This window comes from Sparus aurata, chromosome 22 (assembly GCF_900880675.1).
Source record: "Sparus aurata chromosome 22, fSpaAur1.1, whole genome shotgun sequence".
Lineage (NCBI taxonomy): Eukaryota > Metazoa > Chordata > Actinopteri > Spariformes > Sparidae > Sparus > Sparus aurata.
This window is the reverse complement of record NC_044208.1, coordinates 21,235,003-21,252,930: the sequence shown is the minus strand read 5'-3', so window position 1 is coordinate 21,252,930 and position 17,928 is coordinate 21,235,003. Positions and strand designations below refer to the sequence as shown.

Genomic DNA, 17,928 nt, shown 5'->3' with positions numbered 1-17,928 from the left:
AACAAACCCAGCGAATCGTCAGCTTCTCTTTCATCGTGTGTCATGAATCACGCAAAAGGGCTCATCTTACTCTGCGATTTGCTTTTCATCTGTCAACCCCTCTTAGGTTTTATTTATTTCCTTTTCCGATCATCATTCCGGTGATCGTTTACAGCTCCGGCGAAACTCCGCAAAAGAGGACAGATTTCACTCCTGTACTAGTTCGTCGAGTCTCTCTTTGAAAAGAACAATTAAGCTAAAGAAAGACGACGGCGCAAGGGCTCAGCAGTTGTGTTGCGTGTTATCTACAAATTGGGTCAGCGGGGTTATTTTTAACCCGTGTTCACATACCGGGGCCCCCGTTTGCTAATCACTTTGTTCCCCTCTGTCATGCCCATCCAACCCCGTTGCCAACGTCCCACTGCTCCTGGGGAGGTCACAGCCGATCATCTTGGCAAGGAGGAAATAATTTCCCTCGGGACAGCAGGTAGGAGTTAGGGAGACTAACCTCAGAGCAGTTTCTTCTCCGGTGGATAGCATGGATTTCTATTGGTATAAATAAACTGGCAGCTGACACCAGACCAGGTCCTGCACATGCACAGGATGGGACAACCTCACAGATTAACCCCCCCCCCGGGTTTTGGAGGAAACTCTCCGCAGGAGGTGGCGAGTTACATTACATATCAGCTGACTTTTTATGAAACACCTCCTGTCTGATTTGATGTGTTTTGTTGATTATTCTGTGTTATCAGTCAGTTTGAGATGTTAAGAGGAGGGGTTATGTTCACAAATATGGTCTGAAAAGTGTTTAAAGGAATAAAAAATGAAAACATGAGAGAGACACTGTGGGTGTGAAGCAAAGAGCAAGAATGAGCAGCACGTAAGGCAAAGAAATGAAAGGAAAAGAGGAAAGAAAGGATAGGTGTGCTTCGACGAGAGACCAACATGTCGAAGTGGACTCCTCGGTCCGGTGCCGTGTTGCTGACTCATGACGTGGTCTGACATTAATGCCACTCAAACGCTGTCCTTCCCTGGGCACGCCAGTTGCTGGGCCTGAGGTTGACACAGCTGTTGCAGGGGAGCCTGGTCCCGTGTGGTGGAGGCAATGGAGCAGAAAGGTCGAAGGTCAGTGGCATTTAGGCCAAAAGAGAGAACAGGTGATGGAGAGGTGAAGGCGACCCACTCCCGCGATTCACAGAGGGGTCGGGGTTTTTTTTTTTTTCGGCGGATGCTTCGAGGTCAATAGGTCCGAGAAGGGGAGCGCTGGAAAAACTACTTACTGTAATGATACAGCGCGGGTCTCATAATGAAGATACTACAACACAATGTTTCACCTTGAAACAACGGAAAAACTTCTCCTTACCCCAAAGAACTGTTGAGATAAAGTTGAATAAACTGGTTGGAAGCCATAAGATTTCTTGAAATTTGGCACCCTAATGAGGCTCTGGTCTGCTACTGAAGCCACAGAAGGTGTGATGAGAGGAAACACGTCTCCGACTTTTCTCACCAATCGAACAATTAGGACATAAAAGGGTTCTAGGTGTCTGAAGGGCCCTGTTGTAACGGTCAGGTGGCCCCTGGGTGACCTGGTGACAGGTGAGCTGCAATGCGGGGGACCAAAGTGCACAGGTCCAACAAGAGTGTGTAATTTTCTCACAAATTGGGGAAAAAGTTGTTTAAATGTGAGTTGTGGTTGTTAAAAGCCACGTTGTGACTCAAGTGTCATACAAATCCAGTTTATCTGTGAGGCCCTGAGCTCTCTAGTCAATGATACTACCTAATGAGGTTTGATTTGATGACTCAAGTATTAACATGATGCACATCGACACAATAATCGACTAGTTTCAGTGAAAACAAATTTAGCAAGGACATAATCTAACTTGCAGTGTACACAAACCTGTGTGTAAGTTTAGTTTAACCTTATTTCAGACAGTCCATATCAGTATGAAGATAATAACTACAAGGACAACAATACAACAGTGTGATCATTACAGTTCATAGGACCACCGTCATTAAAACAGACAGCTTTAAAAGAATAACACCTGGTATAACATACGAGCAATACAAATCATTTCCAAGGTAATGATGAGCCCGTGCGGTAGGTGGGCTGGATAAGATCATACGTGAGAATACATCATAACATTGAGGTTACGTGTCCGTAATTTCCTAATCATTTCATAGAAAGATTGTTAAAAATAATTATTCAGTTTAGAGCTAATTTTAAGGAAATACAGTGGCAGTGTGGCGACAGTTTGTAAAATGTGTGTCTGTTGATTTCCAGATGAACTGCACTGATAGAACTGCGACATTAAAACATTAATATTCTCATATGTAGTTTTTATCAGCCACTAGTGACTGCTGCTTAGACGTGTATTCACTGTGTGCCACATTGGAGCTTTCATCCTGACCATTTCCTAATTCTGGGCCACTTTTTTTTTTCGAAAACCATTTTTTTTAGTTCCTAGAAAGTTCGTAAGTGTATGTGTGTCTGTGTTTGTCTTCGTCATATCCTTTTGTTTAGTCATACATATTTATTACACCATGTGTTTTGCTTTTGAAGCTTAAGGGGAGTTTCCACATGAGTCGACAATAAAGATTTCTGTTCCCCGTTTTTTCTCGGTGATGCTTGCAATTAATTGGAATTAATGAATTGGAAGAGTGTCCATTGAATACTAATTTCCTCGCCAATTAAATCGTGCTTTCAGAAACCCTCGCAAAGAAAAATGTAAATTGTACCCAGTCTCACCATAGAAACAGAAGGCTATATTAGTCTCTTATAGCATCACTCTTACATATGTCCAGGCCTCCACTTAAACGCTATCAACATATATTTCTGTTACAGGTTTATTTCATACTAATCCAACCTTTTCGCCTGGCCTCAAAAGTCTGCGTACCATCGTGAAACTGTTCTCCCTGCTGCTATATGGAACACATTTTCACCTCTCACTGTGGCTCCTGGTGTATGTATGAATGTGGACACCCAAAGTGCCTGTGGGGGTCGTCAGTCAGCTGCCCGACTCACCACCAAAAGGCAAACGACAACTGCATGAGCGGCAGCAGCAGCAGCAGCAGCAGTAGTGACGCCGAGATGAAACAGAGTTGGGGTTTATGGCGGGCAGAGAGCCGGGGGAAGGGGGGGATCAGCTGAATCAGCCGTCCAGCTGAGGATGTTTAAAGCGGGAGTCAGCGGTGATCAACGCCGGCCTCTGTTCTCGCCTGTCGTCCATCCTGTAAACCTGTTGGGCCTTAAAACAGCACGTCATCGCCGGTCACTCTGAGCTCCGAAATACACTGAAATTAAATGATAATGAATTTTGGGCTCTTAACTATGAAAAAGTTAAGTCCCTGTTGAAATATTGGTGCCTGAACACAGAGACCTCCGTCAGCTCCTCAGGGATGAAGGAGGTAAAGATAGTTTCGCAGTCCAAAATGTCAAAATCTTTGTCTCAGATTAATTTGATTGTGTCCTGGTGCATTAGTGAATATTAGGAATATTGTCATCTGGGTTGCTGCCTTTACACATAATGTTAAAAAATATAGTATTATCGTGGCTCTGGGGTCCTTTCTCCAGGTTTCGTTGATATTCTGGGAACATTTCAAGGATTTCCCACTTAAGCCATTATTGACTCAAGATCATGAATACAGGGTATGGAGGACAAATAATGTCAAAACAATGTCAGAGGTGCCACAGAACTTATTTGAAGTGAGGTGAAACAGCCAAGGAAACACCTAACTTGCATGTAAGTAAACAGCAGCACACCCACAGACTTCAACATGAGCTGTTTTCTTTGGTACTGTCAGAATAATGTCAAATAACAAGAGTAAAAGCATTCAGCAACACAAACAAAACCCTTTTCACCTCCATTCATTTGGGGTTGAAGCAGAGATCTCAGGGACAAATGTCTCAAATTTAGGCAAATGACAACATCATCACAATTGTATGACAGGGTATGCTTTTGGGAAACAGAATTTAAGCATGTGCGTGTAGTGATGTTTGAGGCCCAAAAGAAAAACATATCTAAAACTACAGAAACAGTAACAGGTTGTTACTTGTTTCTATTTTGCTCTGACATCGGAATCCTTTCTACAATGACACATGATGACATGATTATAATCCGGGCTCGTTTCATATCTTGTGATTAAATGTTCTTGCTGTTATCTCCATCCCGCATGTCGTAGATCAACTCCGCAGGTTCAGAGAGGATTGTGGGCTGTCAAAGTGAGTCACAGTCAACCATTTGCTGACGTCTGTCACACGTGTACCGTCCATCAAGCATCTGCAACCTTTACTCATGATTAGCTTATTCGACAGAACTTTATTTAACAATCCATTTTTTTTTAGGAGTTTTTGACTTTATGTTACTTCACACTTCTACTCCACTGCAATACAGAGAAATGTCATGCTTTTTACTCCACTGCATTTATCTGACAGAGGCAGTTACTAATTCCCTTTCAGATTCGAATGAACATGTGAGATAAAAATAAGAAGCTTATAAAATAAAACTCACCGTAGATTCAATCATTACATACAACAGTGTCTAGTTGGAGCTCATTGTCATTTTTCATGTGCGTATGAGTTGAGACATCTACCCCCTGAAGAAAAAAAACCCAGAAAACAGATGTTTTGTCTTCTTTCCTCTTGTGTTAATCATCTCATGGCCCCTCAGATTTATTTTTATAACACTACATAAAAACAAATGATGATGAAGATCTATTTACACACTGATGATCAGTATTAATATGTACTATAAGTCTCAGGGGCATATTTTGTACAAGACTTTAAATAATCTAACTACATTTAGCTATTAATACTGTTAATTCTGACTGCAGGACATTTACCTGTAGTGAAGTATTTTCACATTGTGGAATTGATACTTTTACTTAAGTAAATCTGAGTATTTCCACTACTGATGACAATTGCATGATAGGTAATACAAGGTTTGTCTATACTGTAGGTACTTTTATGCTCTGTCCTCAGAAAGTTGCTCCATCCAACCCCTCACCCACCCAACACCTCCTCTCGTCCTCTCCATCCCCCTCATGGGTGGTAACAGCTGTGGTGTCACCCCAAGTCACATGACATGGGCAGGTGGGAGAAACCTATGTGGGACATCCATCCCCCCCTTTCTTCCCTCCTATTCTCTCTCTCTCTCTCTCTCTCTCTCTCTCTCTCTCTCTCTCTGTGAATGTCAAACCACACACGCACAACCTCCTCTTTTTCGAGGGTGTGGCCATTTTGCATGGCTGGAATGTGCTCCGTGTTTGTAACTCATACTGTACGTCTGATCTCCTACATTGATGAGATTCCACAGAAAAAAATCTCGTCCCTGCCTGTAGCTGTGGGGTCAGCTACTGGAGAGCATCTATCCAATAAGGAACAAACATCCTGTAAACCTTACCGTTCTGTGTTTCACAGATGTGACGCCCTGTTCGTTTCATCCGGTGCAGCTCCGAAGCTCTGAGGAATTTAATTTTAAATGTATTTTTTTTAAATTGGGATGTGTTTGATATTAATAGAAGATGTAAGAAAATGACAATGGAATCAACCTTTTTAAAGATTTGTTGTTCATGAGCTGAGACACATTTAAGGGTTATTTCAACATTTGAAGACTAGCTAAGTGATAAATAGATATTTATTCGATCTTTTCAGTGAGTACGACAAACACATGGGGCATCTTTTTTGTGAAAAAGGCATGGTTAGAGAGGTTGTTTATTTAACGAGGGTAATAAATATAAAGAACAATTCTCTTCAGCCTTTTTAAAGATAATGAAGACTTTTTTCTCATTTGAGCTTCTTTTATGTGAACTGTGGGTTGACAAGGATGGGCAGCAGGTCAGTGCAGTGACTGACACTGTCGTTTAACTTGAGGGTTGAAATTCAAGCAACCATATTGAAAGAATCTACTTTGCTGTAGTGCCATTGTGCAAGGCACTGAATCCCGTTTGACACCAATAGTGCTGCTTTCTTAATACCTGTTTCCTGTGGAGCAGGGAACCAGAGACAGTCATCTTTTATATAAAGATAAGATTATATTCAGATTATAAAGACAGTAGCTTTTGAAGGATTTGGCTGACTGCACCAAATATAAACATTTTACTGTTACAGTTCATGACACCATATGAGTATTGGCATAACCTCAATTTTCTGATTCAACCACAGCAAACATATAGTTGCCTGCACAGAAACAGTTTCCTCCTTTCACAGCTGCTCTCAAGTTAAAATAACTACTGTAAGTCACGTGGTCAATTCCTGTTACTATATATAACGTAAATACATATTATTCAACCTTTCTAAATATTGACTGAGCAGGGAAACACAGCTAAAAGTCTGTTAAAACTTTTTATTTGCTGTCGCCCTCACAGGTGGGAACAAAATGTTCCGTTTCCGTTTCTGGGGACAGTATTTACAAACGGACCCCGCGTTGTTAGGAGTCATTTAGCGCATATCCGCACATTAACGCTCAAAATGTCGTTATTATTACAGTATTCAGTTACATAAACCAAATAAAAATGACTGTTAGTTGCAGACAGTGAAGACTGAACGCAAGTTTACACTCGACACAACATGGCGGTGTCCGTTGCTGTTGTGTCCTTTTCAAACTGACCGGTATTGGAAACTAATCACAACAGAGGTTTGTATCTGTGAACAAGGATTTTAGGAATGTGTACGAACTTTACCAGTTTGGTTAGTTCCGTTTCAAAGGTTGGACCTTTTCGGCTTATGTTGTTAACGCTAAATGTGTATATATATATATATATATATATATATATATATATATATATATATATATATATATATATTTAGGTTTAATGAGAAACAGTTAGCTTAAGCTGTCTATCAGCAGTTTATTAGCTTAGCTTACATTCCCTCAGCTAACTGTAGGTTAACGTTACTTCACATGTGATGCACGACGTGACGAGCCTTCACATTTGTGTCTTTTCTGCAGAAGATGTTACTGACAGCTCGCAGCCTGTCCAAAGTGCTGCAGCTCACCCTGGCGGTCATCAAGCCAGATGCTGTGGCTCATCCTGTGATGTTGGAGGTGAGCTCGACCACCTCGCTGTCACGGTCTGTTACCCTCTCACTCCATCACTTCTCTTAGACTGTCTCCAGGGGTGCTCAGGTACACCACAACAGTTTCAATAGTGTCTTTCACCATAAAGTGCTACGGCTGTCATGCCATTGTTACTGTAGAGAAGCAGTTCAGTATTTTTTCCATTCTGTATGACAGGATTACATTTCCACCCTTCAGACCTCTGTGCATTGTAGTGAGGAGAACACTGACTTCCCCCTCTTCAAAATAAGATGACACACATGGATGGTCTTCCAGTACTATGTACTAACCTTTTTCTTTCTGGTAAACAGCTAAATATACTCAAACACAACCACCAACAGTTCACTTAATAGAAATTGTACCCATGTTGTCTGATTACTTTAAATTAATATACTTTTACTTTGGTTGGATTTGAACAGAATTCCACAAATTGACCTCACACACTGAAATACAGGATGAACAAAAATAAGTTGGTGTTCTGTGTGCCTTATGTAAGAACCAGAAATAAGAAAAAAAAGGTGTTTTCATGATGTCTTACTTCAATACAATACTTGTATTTGTGAAAAACATTTTAATACCACAGGGCTAACTTGATTGAACATTTTAGAATTTTATTAAAACATAAATGTAACAAGGCTGTAACATGACAGCAAGGGATGACTTGTCTAGGCTAGAACAGAGAACAGAGAACAGCAACACAAGTAAACATATAAATATCACAAGAAACATTTGTGCTATTCTTTTTAGATCTGTCTTTTATAATATTCTCAACTTGCTGTCTGAGAGAACAGAGAAAAATAAAGTGCAGCTGGTATCGGTGTATCGTTACAGCCGGAAAACAGCACTGAAAGCCTTTCAAATATTCCCAATTGATGTGTATTGTTGTGCAGAAGTTGCAGTACAAAGTAGGAATGAGTGCAAATATGAAGTATTGAAAATATGCAGGTAGAAATATAGATATGCAAATTATACACAATGCCAAAAATCTAAACAAGGTTAACTGTGAGGATCATAAATTGCAGGTACAGGCAAGCATACATGGTTAATTTGATCTCCATGATATTTCACATAATGCAACCAATTTAGTCATCAAGATTAATATTGATGAATAAATGAAACATTTGATCACTGAACTAAAGTTCTTTATCTTTCTGTTCATTTACTGTCAAATAAAATCATAACGTTGATTGACCTTCTCTCCTCTCACTTTATGAAACAGTAAAAAAGAATTTCCATTAACTGTCTTGATAGATTTATAAGCCCTGAGGCCTCAAAGTCATGACAGCTGTGTCAATCATAAAATACTCCATCAATTCAAAGCCACATTAATCAGACCAGGTTACGTCAGTCCAACAGAGAGCAGGAGAATGACCTTTCCTATCAGATTATTGGCTGTGTGTCATCCTTATGGCAGGTGTAAAACCGTTTGATGATATAATTGTAAAAAATATTGAAATGCCCTCATTTTTTCCTCCAGCAGTTTTGATCCAAACACAGTACTAAGATGAATTTTATAGATCACCATCCGCTGCAGCATGGCACAGGGTAAAAACGTCATCTTTCGTTCTCTCAGGCTCTTCACCGGAGAATCCTGGACGACAACTTTGTGATCGTCAGATGCAAAGATCTGGTGTGGAGGCGACAAGACTCTGAGAGGTTTTATGCCGAACATTCAGGTGTGAACTCAACTCACCTCCGACAGAATTTATATCAGTGAACAAAGGTCTGCTGTAGTGACTCTATCCCACCGAACAAATGAGTAAGCAGCCTATTTTAGTTGTCCTGTGTTTCTCTTTTTTTTAATTTTTTTTTTTATAATTTTATTTTATTAATTTTCTGTGGGTCATCATAGTTAAGTACCAGGAAGTACATCAGAGTAACATCAGAGTTTCATCAAAATTCCATCAAATTCAGAGTTGCATTTTTTACGTTCGATGCTTTCTTCCATAATAATAATTAGTTATACAGACCCACCCTTACCACCCCACCCAACCCACCCTTCCATCCACCCTACCTATCCCACCCCACACCCCTTAACCCACCCACCCGCACCCGATAGAGCTGAATACCCCAAGTACACAAGAATTCTCTTGAGAGAAGGAGCCCCTGAAGCTTCTATCTAAATGCTGGTATACATTCGAAACCTGACACACTTACACACTCATACACCAGATAAAACAAAACAAAACACACACACAAAAATAAAAATAAAATTAAAATAATAATAATAATAATACATTAATTTTAAAAAATATTATTATTATTTTTTCATTATTTTTTTTATTTTTTTGTCCTGTGTTTCTCACTTCTCACTTTCTTGCTAGAGCAACAACGACTTCTTACAATTATACCGATTCTTCCTGAGTCAGACATTGAAGAAAAGTGATTGAAATAATGAATAACTGTACCAATATTGAAAAAAAAAACAAAAAAAAAAAACAGTTTGACATGCTTCTGTTGTTCTTCACAGGGCGATTCTTCTACCAAAGACTTGTTGAATTCATGTCAAGGTAATCCTTCCACACAGGTGTATATTTCCCTAAACCATGACTGAAGCTGTGATGGATGTGGATCCTTGTGGTTTCTTGTCTGATATATATATATAAAATGGAATAACAGAGAAATTTCCACACCACATATCCTACCTTGCTGACAGACAAAAGTGCTCCCTATTTCATGCTCACCATTAAATCTCGCCCCGAAAACACCACAGCAGGAGTTTCAGTGATTAGCATGTTTAGCACAGGAGCCCTGGAGCAACTGTCTGAAAAAATCCCCATATAGCCTCCTCACAATAGCTCCACATCCCCCCGGCGGATTGCAAAAAGTTGCCTGTAATCAAACTGTCATCTCCTCTCAGCTGAACGTCTGCAGGTGGCACGGCAGCCCTTCTCTCAGGGCTGTCAGTGTTACAAAAAGCCTCCGCTGTTAAAATGTCTGTAAGAGCCACACAGAGCAGAATACGCTTGATTGGTTCTGTTGTTGAATTCTTCTCCCACAGCGGTCCGATGCGAGCGTACGTTTTAGCCAGAGAGGACGCCGTACGTCACTGGAGAGAAGTGATGGGGCCGACCAAAGTGTTCAGAGCCCGGTACACCTCGCCTGCTTCCATCAGGGGCCAGTTTGGACTGACAGACACAAGAAACACGACTCATGGCTCAGGTAGGGAAGTATGCCGAAGTGTGAAGCGTTTATATGCGGAGGGGAACAAAAAAAAAGTGGTGACCGTGGCATAGAAAACGGCTTCCTGCAGGCAACTGCATGATGTAGTGCAGTAAGTACTGCAAGTGTTTACAATTGTCATATTTTTATCTCTATCCACAACAGATTCCGTTGAGTCGGCACAAAGAGAAATCAGTTTCTTCTTCCCTGACTTCTGCATGGAGGAGTGGATGGAGAAGGAAGAGCCCTCGTTCAGATCAGGACAAATACGCTACGACCAGGAAAAACTGATTCACACGCTTTCAATGCAAAGCTGATCCCAGAGCTGCCGTTACAGTCAATTATCTCGGACCTTATAGAAACTGTTCGATTGCTCAGGAACGCAATTGTGTGATGATCCCAGAAAAATGCACGTCGCCTGTTTTTTAAAAAAAAAAATTATTTGTCAGCACGTTTCCTTAAAGTGCCAACAGATTCCTTGAGCATTTCCACATATGTGAAGTGATTTCAAACAAGGACCATCATTGTTTTTGTTTAATTTATTGTCATTAGAAAACACGAACAGCTAGATAAGAAAATGTAGCACTGTTGTACAAAACAACACGACGTAGTAAGACAGTTGTTTACATCGTCCACACAAACCTTTGTTCGGGCTTCACTGTAAATAGTGCAATCATCACAATCAGTTTCCTGAGCCTTACAGATTGTAGTACAGCAGCAACTCCATGTCTTGTTTCAGTGTCAAATACCAAAACTATTTCATATTCAGAATTTATTTAGTAATGTAAAACAATACTATCATATCTTTTACATATATTTATCCTCAGAAGCAGCCAAAATTCGGACAAAATGCTTTTAAGACCCAAGTGTGCCAACTAATGATTTCCTTTCAATGGCTGCCACTGAATTATTTCGGTCTGATACTGTACGCACTGTAAAATGTCATGTTTAGTGTTTTATCTGATCGGGTTACAGTTTTACAAGTCATTGTGTCAAAGTATACTTGTAACAGGCACCAGAAAAATACATCTTACAGTGTGAAACACAACACATTCTAGGTTAACTCTGTTTTTTTGTTGAAGAAAATGAGCCATGTTTTCAATATGGAAATGAAAAAAATCCTACCGTCCAGATTCTCAGAGCCCTTCCTGTGCTTCCATCAGTCGTCAGACCTCAAACAGATTTCCCACATAAACAAAAAAGTCACACAAGCGTCACAGTTATCTCCATTTTTCTTTGGCTTCTCTCCTGCACTCAAGTGTTCCGTGCGGTCACCTGTATGAGGCTCTCGGCCGGCTTCATGACCTCGTAGGTGGTGAGGGACTTCTTCACCTTCCCGTTCTTGTCCACCTGATGGATGCTCTGCGTCACCGTGATGGTCACCTGCTTGGTCGACATCCGATTGTCCTGCCATTTTGTCTGGTGATGATGGAAAAATATGAACATGAAATCGAAACAGAAAAAATACAATTGTGACATGGAGTTTGTTTGGAATGCAGATTGTGGCAATAAAGTAGGGGGATATGTGGACATATATCTTAGTAAGGCAATCAACTTCCATATATTTGCCTACATATTTCAGCTCTGAATTTGACATAAGCAGGACATAAATGAAAACAATGGTCAAACATCTTGACTTGATTCTCCAAATAGGTCTTCCACAACTAACTACTTTTACTCAATAAATAAATAGAAAAGAAAAGAAAGAGGTGCTTCGTTATTCTAAAAAATTTACTGGGAGTTTTTAAAACTCTTACAATCTCTTCAGTGTGAAGAACGCTCCTGCGCTGCACCGTAGTGCCAGAGGACGGTAACACCGCCTCCTTGGGTGGAGAGGCCAGAATCGCAGGGGGGCTGCTGGGCTTCACATCGTTCAGACTGGCCTCAGACACGGCCGAACACACCTTCAGGTAAGCCTGAGCGGGGAGGGGGACGCCGTCCTCAAAGAAGTCTGGAACTGTGGGAAAAGAACACATGGAGCAATTAAAACACCGGAGTCTGAAGGCTGAGTCCTCAACATGTACTTCTAGTTTGTATCGGGGCCACGTTGTCGGGATGTGAACTACTGAATGTCAAACAAATCAAAGGCCCCTGACACTGTGAGATACACAGACCCTTCTGTAATGAACCCAATGGACACACACCTGCACTTAATAAGTTCATAACCAGGGATCATTCGTAATAACCCAAACAGATTTTTCAAGCTGTAATTCACATTATTGTACAATAACTGTCATAAAAGAGGTGTCAAAAATAATTAAACAGATAATAAAAGGTAACTAATGATATTTACCCACTATGGTTATTGTCCTGAGAGTACTGGATTAACAATTTCATAGATTATCTGTATAATTCCAAAATTTTAATTTAACAATTTAAGTGCTGAAATGAGGGATGCATGGGAGGTTCTACACCAATATTGACCTTTTAAATTACGATAGCCAATACCGATATAGATTTTTTTTTCGGTTTATTTTGTTTTTGTTGTCATTCAGGGGCGGTTCTGGGGGGGGCCAACAGGGGCCAGTGCCCCCGTAACTCTGAGTCTGGACACCCCTGTGGCCCCCCTGACAGTGAGTCTGTATTAATAATACAATCACAGATTTCTTGCAATGATTTTGTTCTGAAGGGAAAGGCAGAAATAAAGTGTCTCAGCAGTTTACTACCCAATCAAAATGGCTGAAATTGTAAACACTGCTTTGTCTGAATGAGGGATTTATCCTTTTTTCCGGGTTGTGCCCCCTAACAAAAAAGCCGGCCCCAACCTGGCCCCCCTATTAAAACTGGTCTAGAACCGCCACTGTTGTCATTCATTCCCCCTTTTGCGCAAGAAAATCAGAAAATCATCTTTATAAAAAACATTCAGCCTGTCATTGACCTAAATTTGAAAGTGTGCAATGTTGTTCATGCAAATATTAGAGGCACCGCCTTTAATATAATCATCTTTAACATGAAAAAGACCCTTTTATTTGAAGAGTAACTTCTTTATAAGACTTATTAGAATCCCGCACAACTACCGACTCTACGATAACAATTCAGTACATCACAGATGGCACCAACTGATGGCAGGGACGTCACGAGCCGGCAACTCATCAGTGTGCCACCGGAACATCAGATACATCAGATAAACATCAACCACTGACACTGGTAAATGCCATCTTATTTGCTGAGGGACTGATAGCAGTCAGCACTGCAAATATGTAAAGGCCAGTACCAGTGTTTGGCTGATACGGTGGTGCATTCTGAGCTCAAACTACAATTTTCTTTCGACCAACAGTAAATGTTAAAAGCTGATCAAATGTTTTTGAATCATTTTGAGCAGAGAAGTCAAAGGCTGACCTGAAATATAAACACTCTCTGGGGACAGGATGATTATTAATGATGGACTCTTCCAGTTTTGGGACACAGTGGCCTGTTTATGTGTTCATTCAGCTTTCAGTCGTTACAACGGCTCCTCTGAGTATTATTCTTTCACGTCAACCCAGAAATGTTGTATGCCAGCCCTGCCAACATCACTATCATCGCACTATTTATGATTTAGAAGTGGGTAATTTGTAAAATCAAGCAGCATTATTCACGGGTCAGAGCACGCAGATTATAGCTTGCAGGTGCATTACTGCCACCGCTGAACCACTGTGACTGCAGTGTGGGGCGGTGAAGTGTGATGAATAATGGAAAACACTCTGAAGCGGTTCGGTGTGTATGTCAAGTGTGGGGCTGAGAGCACTAAATGATGTCCAACACACATTAGCAGTGCGCGGGCGTGACCCCAAAACACAAATACGGAGACCTTTTTTTTTTTTTTTTTAAGGAAATCCTGCACAGTCGTGCTCTACATGTATTTTACATTTCAGTGGAGCTGCCTGTTTGATCCAATCTTTTTGGCGCCGGCTGCCGATTCATCGGCCCAATTCAGGAGCTGTTTTATCTCCACACAGACGAGCTTCGCCGGATTCATCTTCACAATTACATCAAGGCTCCTCGGGGCCTGCATTCGCCAGCAGCTGTATCTGTTGCCATGAGAGCCAAGACCTGTTTGAGCGCGGCGTCTTTTGATGCGGCCTATTATGCTAATTTCCTGATTCATCTCCCACTAGGTTCAGAGAAAACACACACCCACAGTTCAGTGGGAAAAGATAGCAGAAGCAAGGTCAGATCCATCCGTTCTCAGAGCTGTGCCGTATGTAACGACTAACCGCACACAAGAAGAAGAAGAAAGGGTGTTCTAAGCATCCTTATGTCACATAATCCGAGGGCACCCGCTGTGTTTTTCATCTTCACTTCAATTTTCCTCGCACATAATGGATTCTTTGCTGAATTGGACTGCAAAAAATGTGTCTCTAGGATTTTTCTCCTACGGGGGGAAAGCAGATAGATGGACACATGCTGTACTGTATGGGCGTCACACTTCACTTTGAAGTCAGGATTTTAAAGAAAGGACCTCTCATTGCTAATCCGGTTAAATTACTTACAGCGCCGCGGCTCAAAGCACTGAATAAAAGCCAATATTAGAATTAAATTCTCATAATGTAGCAAATAAAAATGTTTGTTTGGTGCAAAATCCTACAAGTGTGATACAGAAATGGAAAAAAGTAGGAAAAATTAAGATTGGAATTGCAAATGTACTGTATTCCCCGGTGGGGATCCAATTAACTGCTAATTTATACAATCACACATGTATAATTAATTTGTTCGGCAGTTGAATAACAGCCTGTTCCTGTTAGAGGAGATCAATTAAGTGTTCATTCATCCATCCACTCGGCCGTCGCCTTCTCACCGGGGCTGATTGTTTTCTCAGACGTGAAGCCGGCCTCCGAGCCCTCTGAGGGGATGCTCTGGATGGACGACAGGGGGATGTCGGTGTCGGTGCTGGTCAGCCATGTGGACTCTGTCTCCTTGGTCCAGCTCTCCAGGTACCGAGGTTCCAAAACGTCAGTCCTGCTCCCCCCGCAGCCCATAGCTCTGCCTCAGGGCGCACTTCACTTCCCGGCTGGACGTCTCTGCAGAAACAGGAAAAAAGGAAGCCGGAGACAGATTTATGTTGGATTTTAATCCGATTCATTGGAAGCCGTGAGATTGAACGAGTGGAGTGAATTTGTGCTGACCCACTTCCTTCTTTTTTTCTTTCATACTTTACGTAACACAGTGTGTAATGATACATTTAATTTAGAACAAAAGCAATAGAAATTAAAGAAAGTATTTTAAAAGTCGATTCATCATTTTACACTGGACATTTTATACTTTATATGTCATGTGGAGCGTACCTATGAACAAATACCTGATATGCGAGTTAAAAAAAAAGTGAACACTATCCTACCTGGTCACATTATTATATTTGGGGTCAGTCAGACCCCAGTAAGAACTTCAGTCCCTATCAACTTACCCCCATGCTGATGAAAAATGTTAGGTGAAGTTTCTTAGTCTTTCACAGCAACGCAGCATTCTCCTGAACAACTGAAGTAGATGGGGACTTGTTTTAAAACGTAAAAAAACAACTGGAAATGTTTTATGGACAATGAAACGTCTTCTTCTTCTTCAGTTCTCATTAAATTAGACATGTAATAAATTATTAAGCCGATTAGATGTTATTAAATGTATTCTGTCATTTTTAATGTTGAGGCCCCGCTTCACCCATGTCAGTGACAATTTCCTGCTTTCTTTCGTCTAACGTGAAAGTAAACTTGATCTCTGATTACCTCGACTTTGAATTTAGTTAATTGTGATCACAATTTTTGTGAAGTTTTCTCAAAGATGGCAGTTACTCCTGAAAATAACCGGCAAATAAAGTGATGATCACAATAATCTTTAGTCGCAGGTCTAAAATAAACACTGCGATGTTCATTTGACTGGATGATTACGTCCGCCAAGGAGGTTGTGTTTTCACCCGTGTCTGCTGGTTGGTTTGTTTGTCAGCCGGATGGAACAAAAACTAGAGAACGGATTTGCAGGAAACTTGAATGTTAACTTTTTGAGGCTGATCTAGATTAAGGGACGGACACACACATCGTCATACCTGCACGTCTAAATAGGTCGACTGTCAGCGTCTCCCAAATCAACACGACCGCTGCAGTGTGTGGTCGCAGTTTGGTTTGGTTCAGGCACTAAAACGTCTTGGTACATTAATCCTGTAACTTCCGTCACAAATGTACCTACGTTACAGAAGTAACTTACGTTACATTGTGTACATGACTTTACATCACTACGTTAGTAAGTTAAAAAGACAAGCTGTCTCCTGAATGAAAGTCCCGGCCTCCTCCCTATATGGACTTTTCACTTTATTTACTACTTCTCCTGACTTCCTCCTTTGCAGCTGTAACAGTTCCCACAGCCACTAGAGGTCGCTACCTACCAACAAAAGTAAATGTGGATTGTAGCGAGCTGTTTTCATTTTCAACTTACATATTCTGATGAGGACAGGCACCACAGATCAGGGATATTTTTCTCGCTTTTTCTCTGACATTGTGCTGTTTTTTTCTGACATTTTCCCTCTTTTCTCAGACAAGAACTATCAGGCGTACCGAGATAGCTGGTGCACATACACACAATACTCACGGCACAATAGGCAGCTGCGGGAGAAACAATCGCTCCTGTCCTTTCGGAGAGTGGGTTGAGTGGCGCCGCCTGTGTGAACTCAGCCTCTTTCACATCTCTGAAAGTGGCATCCTCTGATGGTCGATCAGGAGACCAACTCAGGCAGGAGCCGCTCGATCATCCAAACCAGTTTAGTCACCTATGAGATGCAGAGACGGCAGAGGTCAAGAAAATGCACCCTAATGTGTCCTTTTAGTGACATTTTAATATGTTGATTTAGGTTTGCTGTGTGTGTATATATATATATATATATATTGGTTGTATATATTTAATATTATGTATATTAGCTCGTTTATTGTAATGCAGTCAGGTACACCAGTGAAGCTGTCATCTATTTATCTATCTCATACTTGGAAATAAATTCATCTTGTAAAGCACTTACACAACAACCAGATCCATAGCCTAACCCAGGTTAAATTAATGATCACTGTGTGTTATTGAACCCTGCCTTTTTCCTTTAAATGAGACGCTGATGGAGTCATTTTATTGATGCGGTGACACTGAACGTGAAGCTGTTGGTACACAAACCCGGGCCCTCAGCATTGATCAATTCATCGCCTGGTTTATTACTGGTTTCCCTGTTTGATCCCCTCATTAAAAACACAGCCATCACGCAGCCGTGATAAAGCCACGGTATAGGCGCGTTATCGGCGACTGCACAGCTGTCCACACCGCTGCATTCCGAAAGCAAAACGATATAAATGATTGATTGAATGAATAAATAAATAAATAAATAAATAAATAAATAAATAAATAAATACAAATGCATCGCTGTGAGATTCACGACAGAAACGCGAAAAAACCACGACGACCACAGTAAAAAGACGACGAGGGGTCTTACTGATGGTGGAGACTGCCTGTCCGTGTCTCTGCGCCTCCGAGTCTCCTGACAGACAGACAGACCCGCAACATGTTGTCGGCGATCACAGCCCCCCCGGGTGGGTTGAACACAGCCTCCTGCCCGCTCCTCCACTCGGTCCTCGGCTTGTACAGGGGCTGTGAATCATTCAGCCCGTACTGTAAGGAGGTAGCCTCAGCTGTTGCCAGGTAAATTTAAAGGTTTAATAAAAGCGTGGTGGTCCTCTGTGGTGCCTGCCTGTGCGCACTGGCGCACGGATTCATGCTACAGACCGATAATTAA

At 41.2% G+C, this 17,928-nt stretch overlaps 2 protein-coding genes across 3 annotated transcripts; one reads left to right on the top strand and one right to left on the bottom strand.

Annotated features, from left to right (window-relative positions):
- The first annotated feature begins 6,370 nt into the window (after window positions 1-6,370).
- On the top strand, window positions 6,371-11,244 carry nme6 (NME/NM23 nucleoside diphosphate kinase 6). 2 transcript variants are annotated; one of them, XM_030406183.1, is made up of 6 exons: window positions 6,371-6,611; window positions 6,927-7,022; window positions 8,608-8,710; window positions 9,505-9,544; window positions 10,036-10,196; window positions 10,362-11,244. In XM_030406183.1, the coding sequence occupies exons 2-6, from the start codon at window positions 6,930-6,932 to the stop codon at window positions 10,511-10,513; spliced, it is 549 nt and encodes a 182-aa protein (XP_030262043.1). In that variant the 5' UTR covers window positions 6,371-6,611; window positions 6,927-6,929; the 3' UTR covers window positions 10,514-11,244. The 2 variants fall into 2 exon arrangements, with proteins under 2 accessions (XP_030262043.1, XP_030262044.1); XM_030406184.1 differs by having other exon boundaries at window positions 6,394-6,611; window positions 6,930-7,022.
- Window positions 10,721-17,928, bottom strand: baalcb (BAALC binder of MAP3K1 and KLF4 b). Its single transcript, XM_030406185.1, has 5 exons — window positions 17,629-17,928; window positions 16,749-16,926; window positions 14,974-15,196; window positions 11,954-12,153; window positions 10,721-11,615 (listed from the first exon to the last, which is right to left on the bottom strand). Exons 3-5 carry the CDS (start codon window positions 15,152-15,154, stop codon window positions 11,451-11,453), a joined length of 546 nt encoding a protein of 181 aa, XP_030262045.1. The 5' UTR covers window positions 15,155-15,196; window positions 16,749-16,926; window positions 17,629-17,928; the 3' UTR covers window positions 10,721-11,450.